Source organism: Cheilinus undulatus, linkage group 20, assembly GCF_018320785.1.
Source record: "Cheilinus undulatus linkage group 20, ASM1832078v1, whole genome shotgun sequence".
Classification (NCBI taxonomy): domain Eukaryota; kingdom Metazoa; phylum Chordata; class Actinopteri; order Labriformes; family Labridae; genus Cheilinus; species Cheilinus undulatus.
In genome coordinates this window covers 40805281-40811683 of record NC_054884.1, presented here as the reverse complement: position 1 = coordinate 40811683, position 6403 = coordinate 40805281, and the positions used below count along the sequence as shown (strand labels likewise).

Below are 6403 nucleotides of genomic sequence, written 5' to 3'. Positions count from 1 at the left end.
TATATTATTTTGTATGTTTTTAACAGTTTCACTGTAATTTTTGCATTGAAATTTTTGAGTATTTGCATGAAAATTTTGGATGTTTTTTATGTTTGTTTTTTGTAATTTTGAAAATGTGTTGGATTTCATTGAATTGATTGAATTTTTTGGGGGGGGGGGACAATTTGCTTCTGAATTTTTAGGTATGCTCACAGAAACTTGTGGATTTTTATTTTTTAATTTTGGGAATTTGACTGGGAATTGGGAGGCATGGTATCCTTGGATATTGCTAGAATGTAATGGAATTAACAGGAGAATTTGTTGGCATGTTTGGGAGAATTTTCCATTGTTTGGGGGAATTTGGGGAATTTGCTTCAGTATTTTTCTGAAAAATTTCAGGACATGGATTTTTTTTTTCAAATGGAATTTTTATCTGAAATAGGTTTTATAGTAAAGTTTAATTGAAACATTTGAGGAAGACTTTTAAAAAAATTGGGGTTCTTTTTTAAAATATGACTAAGAATTTTGCACAGAAATTTTCATTTCCAAACATTTGAGTCTAATTTTAAACGACGAAAACTCAAAACATTTTAGTCTGGTTTTAAACGACGAAAATTCAAAACATTTTAGTCTAGTTTAAGTCAACGAAAATTCAAAACATTTTAGTCTAGTTTTAGTCAACGAAAATTCAAAACATTTTAGTCTAGTTTTAGTCGACAAAATCTCAAAACATTTTAGTCTAGTTTTAGTCGACGAAAATTCAAAACATTTTAGTCTTGTTTTAGTCGACGAAAATTCAAAACATTTTAGTCTAGTTTTAGTCGACGAAATCTCAAAACATTTTAGTCTAGTTTTAGTCGACGAAAATTCAAAACATTTTAGTCTTGTTTTAGTCGACGAAAATTCAAAACATTTTAGTCTTGTTTTAGTCGACGAAAATTCAAAACATTTTAGTCTAGCTTAAGTCAACGAAAATCTCAAAACATTTTAGTCTAGTTTTATTCGACGAAAATTCAAAACATTTTAGTCTAGCTTAAGTCAACGAAAATCTCAAAACATTTTAGTCTAGTTTTAGTCGACGAAAATTCAAAACATTTTAGTCTAGTTTTAGTCGACGAAAATTCAAAACATTTTAGTCTAGTTTTAGTCAACGAAAATTCAAAACATTTTAGTCTAGTTTTAGTCAACGAAAATTCAAAACATTTTAGTCTAGCTTTAGTCGACAAAATCTCAGAACATTTTATTTCTCCACAGTGGAGAAATAACACAGATTTTGAATGTCAGATGAAAACTACATTACATTTTAGTCTAGTTTAGTCATCTTGACATTAACTAAACTTAGTTTTTGTCAGTTTTAGTCATCACAGATTTATTTTTGTTTGTCTTAATCTAGTTTTTGTCATGGCTTAAAAGGCTGTCGACGAACATTTTTAGTCATAGTTTTAGTTGAGTGTGTAGAACTTGTATTTTTTGAGACAGGTATCAATCTAATTTGTCTTTTAATAATACTCTATCAGTGTTTAAAAGTCAAATAACAACTGTACTTCCTTTCTGTTTAAACTGTTTTTCAGGCACAACAGTTGGGAGCCAGAGGAAAATATTTTGGATCCAAGGTTACTGGCAGCGTTTCATAAGAGGTCTGTGTCTGCATGTGTTTGTTAGCTGAAAAAGCCACATACTAGTGCGGTGGTTCAACCTTGGGGTCAGGACCCCCTTTGGGGTCGTGAGACACTAAGGGGGGGGGGGGGGGGGTGTTCAGATCCCCTAAAAAAACTAGGAATATTTTTAGAATTCCACTGTTGCCACTTTACAACAATTTTGCCAAATTTTAACCAGTTTTCATCAATTTTTCCCACAAGTGTTATAACTTTTTATCATTTAACCCCTATTTTTGTCAGTTTTAAACTCTTTCCACCACTTTTTTCTGCCTGTTTTTGCCAATTCTAAACCAATTCTTGCCACATAGGCCTTATGCTGTCTCTGTTGACCCATTATTGCCACTATTAACCCCATTTTACTACTTTTTATGACCAATTTTTCCCATTTTAACCACATTTCACTATCTGATACGGCCATTTTTGCCAGTTTGACCACTTTCTGCCAATACCTGCCTATTTTTACTTTCTCAATTAGCACTATTATACAAGTTTATATATTGATTTTTCTTTCCATTTCACCAGATTTCCACCCATTTAAAGTCTCTTCAGCCACATTTTAATTCCCCTTTACCACTATTTATGCCCATTTTTGCCGCTGTAACCCATTTTTGCCTTTTTTTAAATTATTTTTGTCTATTCGTATATAAATGTTGCCACTTCTGACCCATTTCTGCTACTTTTAAGATCCAACTTCACCATCTTTTCCACCATTTTTTGCCATTTTTAACCCATTTTTTCTATTTTTAACCCATTTTAATTCTTTTTTTTTAGAGTTTTACTATAAAATATGATCTTTGCTTAACGTGCACTAACAGCATAAAAATATGGTTCTATTTTCTGTTGATGACAGAAAGCTAGAGCCTCCTCTCTTTAATTTCCGCCTGTTTTAACTCGTGCGTTGTGCCGTTGTGTTTCAGAGAACAAGAGAGGGAGCTGCTGTTCCAGAAAAAAGGAAAGAGGCCCCGGGGACGTCCACGAAAGATCCTGGTAAGGTTTTTAATCTGCTGTAGATTTTCATGAGTAGAGTGGCGGCCGTCCCGCAGCGTTCACTGATTTATTCTTCATCTTTTCAGCCGCCTCCCCCCGCTGTGACTAAAGACCGCTCCTCGTCCTCCTCTTCCTCCGGCCTCTCATCGTCTGCCTCTTCCTCCGATGATGAGGATCACTCAAAGAAGTCCAAGCCGGCCCCCCGCGCCCACCCCGTCCCGCAGAAGAGGCCTCAGATCCTCCTGGCCAAACCGGAGCCGCCACGCAAGAAGAAGCGTGGGAGGAAGCCGCTCCACCCTGACCTGAAGGCGCTGAGGCAAGCCAAGAGCAGACCGTCCCCTCCTCCTCCCCCTCCCCCGCCCCCACCACGGCACCACCAGGCCCTCAGACTGCCCAGGGACGAGCCCCGCCCCGGGGTGAAGAAGCCGCTGCAGCCGGCCAGCTTCACCTACACCGGGCTGAGCCGCAGCTCCAGAGAGGACGCCGCCGCCCACACCACCTCCAGCTTCTCCCAGAGTTCCGCCTCCAAGTCTGGACCTGTCAGCAGCATGTGGACGAGTCGCTCCATGTCGCCGTCCTCCTCGTCCTATAAGAGCGGTCCATCCTCTCACAGTAAAAACTCTCTGTCTGAGCTGAAGCGCTCGCTCTCGGAAACCTCCGGAAACAGAGATGGCTTCAAGGGGGGCGGGGCCCTGATGCACAGCGGTTTCAGTCAGACGGTGCCACGCTCCTCACTGAGTCACAGGAGGACAGAAGGAGGAGCATCCCAAGCCGGGGCGCTTCAGCACAAACAGCAGAGCCTTTCCAAACCGTCGTCATCGCCAACGCCACGAGACCGAGCCAGCCAGGCTCTCAGCCTGCGGGCGCTCAACCTGCAGAGCGTCAGCAAGACGCCAACCAGCAGCAGCGCCGCCGCAGCTGCAGCGTCTAGAGCAAGTCTACGGAGTGGCGGCGTGGCAGTTAAAGGAGGCGGCGTGAAAGAGACTCGAACATCCTCAGTGCAGCGCTCCAGCATGTCTGCAGGCGGCGCTGCAGAGCACAGCAGGGTGAGAGACGACCGCGGGAAGGAAGTGTCAGCAGAGAGTAAGAAGCTGGGCAGCGGCGTGGAGAGGAAACACGGTCTCGGCTCGCAAACACGCAGCCTGAACGAGCTCAGCACCGGAGACTCTGACGAAACCAGCAGCAGCGAATCAGAGCACGGCGCCTCCCTGTTTCCAAACATCAGCCGGCCCAGCTACGGAGACGACGCCACAGAGTCGGACACGGAGACGGACTGGAGGCCGGCCCACAGCCTCCTGGAGCACGTGTTCGTCACAGACGTCACCGCCAACTTCATCACGGTTACGGTGAAGGAGTCGCCGACCAGCGTGGGATTCTTCAACTCCAGAAATCACTGAAGGAAGGAAACAACCCCTCACAACCCGTCTTCTACAGTTCTCAGTGTTCCTACGGCGCCATGCACGCCACTTGACAGAAACGTGCACAAAATGTTCCGGAACTTTTTTTAGAGTCCGGACAAACGGACAGATCCCACGGTTTCATTCAGATGGAAAAAAAGACGGAAACATAAAAGAAATGTAGGAACCCTGATGTTTGACCCCGTTTACACCTGTTTGAACATGCAGCTTTTCTACGGCGGCCCTGAATGTCAACTGCTAAAACATGTCAGTGATGCACAAAAACATTTCATCAACTGCATTAAACATTTCAGAAGAATACTTTATGAAACACCAAAGTGTCTGAAACAAACAAGAAAACTGTTTTAAGTGAGACAAAAATACATAAATGTAAAATAAATAACAGTAAAAACATTTAACCAAATGGAAAAAGTCATGACATACAAAAGCTTTCTGTGAAGACAAAACATTTTAGTGAAACTCTAAAAGATCTAATTATAGACTTAGGAATATTAACCATTTAACCATATTTGTGTTAAAAATATTTAACAAAAAAATGAAACTTTTTTATCATACCCGAGACAAAAACTCTTTAAAATGTAAAAATACTTTGGGAAGGGCAGGATCACTTATTGACCTGTGCATATGTCCTGTCTCTCTTCAACTGTCCTTTCAAAATAAAAACTAAAAGCTTTAATAAACTACCCTGCATAAAAAATTTAAAAAAATGAAAATATGTTGTTGTGACATGATAAAATATTCCCTGAAATACAAAAACATTTTGTGCTGCACGAAAATAGGGAATGGAGTGATTTAATTTATTTTATCATCTTTATTATTATTATTATTTTGAAACATGTAAACATGTTTTTTAAATGTGTTGTATCATTTCAAAGACGGTAAAAACATTTGTGAAAAACCAATGCTGTTTAACTTTTTATTAGGAACACAAATTTAGTGTAACATTTTTGAAAACACAAAAACCTCATAAATATTTTTTAAAATATCCAAAACATTTCTCGAAGCATTTTGTCAAATGCAGATTACTTTCTGAGATGCAATAAATTCCAGGAAATCAAAAAAAACAAAGCGAAACACAAAAAACCTTTTAAAATTTAAAAATAATTTTTCGAAATGCAGAAATACTTGGTGAAACATTTGAAAAGCAAAAAAAAGTGAAAAACCACAGTGCTAAAAAATTCTGAATAAGCTAAAACATTTCAGGAAAGATTTCTTAAAAAACAAAAAAAATTACAAATTATTTTGTAAAATGCAAAATATAAGACCTTAAAATATTTCAGTATTGTGAAACACTGAAACAATTTTTGAATTACAAAAATGTGATTAAATTTTCACTAATTTTGCTTCTTGTCATCCATGTTATATTTTTACTGTTAGAAAAATTTTAGATTTCTTGTAACACAACAGCACCTTGTAAGGTGTTTTTTTTTGTGCGTGTGTTTTATAACGTAATTTCTTATATAATTTTTTATCTCTTTTTTTTGCAGTTGAACATAAGGGCCACCGTACAGGAAATAAAACAAAGGTCATTATTTTGAAAAGTCTTCATGTATTTAATACGACAGGACTCTTACTTTTAAAAATGAAGTGGATCCATTCAATTTTGAGGAAAAAAAGAGTTCGAAATATTTTTCAAAGAATCCAAAATATTTGAGATTTTAAAGTTGTAAATTAATGGAATCAAACAGTTGTTTTTGTTTAAAAATTTCTAAATTATGAGAAGTAAAAAGGTCTTAAATTTTGACTGTATTTACACGAAAAGTGTCCTATTTTTCCTAAAAAACTAACAGCTCTTCTTTAATTGGCTCGTGTAATTTAACATGTTTTAACCTCCTGAGACTCGAGTGTTTGTGTGTAAAGCAGTTCAAATAAATTCCCTTAAATTTCCGATCATATTCAAGAACATTTTGACACATTCCACCTACAAATTTTCAATTAAATTACAAATAAATTCACCAGAATTCCAAAGAAAATTGTGGAAATAAAAAAATAACACCCAAACAACTTTTCCCAAATTTAAAAAATTTTAAACTGAAATTATAGAAACATCCTCCCCCCCAAAAATCCTAAAAATCCAACCTGATTTCTCAACATTTCAAAGCAAAATAGTCAAAAATACAAATAAATTCCACCAGAACTCCATGTAAAATTTCCCAAAACATCCCAGTCATTCAAAAAAAAAATCCCCCTAGATTTCTAATGACCAAAAACTTAAAGTGTAATTCTGCTAAAATGTCCTCTCACATTCCCCCTAAAATTCAACTCAGGTCCCCCAATTCCCAGAAAAGTACCTGAGAATTTAACCCCCCCCCCCCCCCACCACCACCACCACCACCAACTTAAAACCACACGCTTCAAATT

General features: G+C 38.0%; 1 protein-coding gene across 1 annotated transcript; it reads left to right on the top strand.

Annotated features, from left to right (window-relative positions):
* Positions 1-249: 249 nt before the first annotated feature.
* LOC121528042 (chromobox protein homolog 2-like) lies at positions 250-5291 on the top strand. Its single transcript, XM_041815147.1, has 4 exons — positions 250-275; positions 1551-1616; positions 2555-2624; positions 2711-5291. Exons 1-4 carry the CDS (start codon positions 250-252, stop codon positions 4019-4021), a joined length of 1473 nt encoding a protein of 490 aa, XP_041671081.1. The 3' UTR covers positions 4022-5291.
* The last annotated feature ends 1112 nt before the right edge of the window (positions 5292-6403 follow it).

Coding starts and splice junctions, on each gene's coding strand:
- LOC121528042 (XM_041815147.1), top strand. CDS start 250: ATGGTATCCTTGGATATTGCTAGAAT. Junction 276..1,550: donor TCCTTGGATATTGCTAGAAT/GTAATGGAATTA, acceptor ACTGTTTTTCAG/GCACAACAGTTGGGAGCCAG. Junction 2,625..2,710: donor GACGTCCACGAAAGATCCTG/GTAAGGTTTTTA, acceptor TCATCTTTTCAG/CCGCCTCCCCCCGCTGTGAC.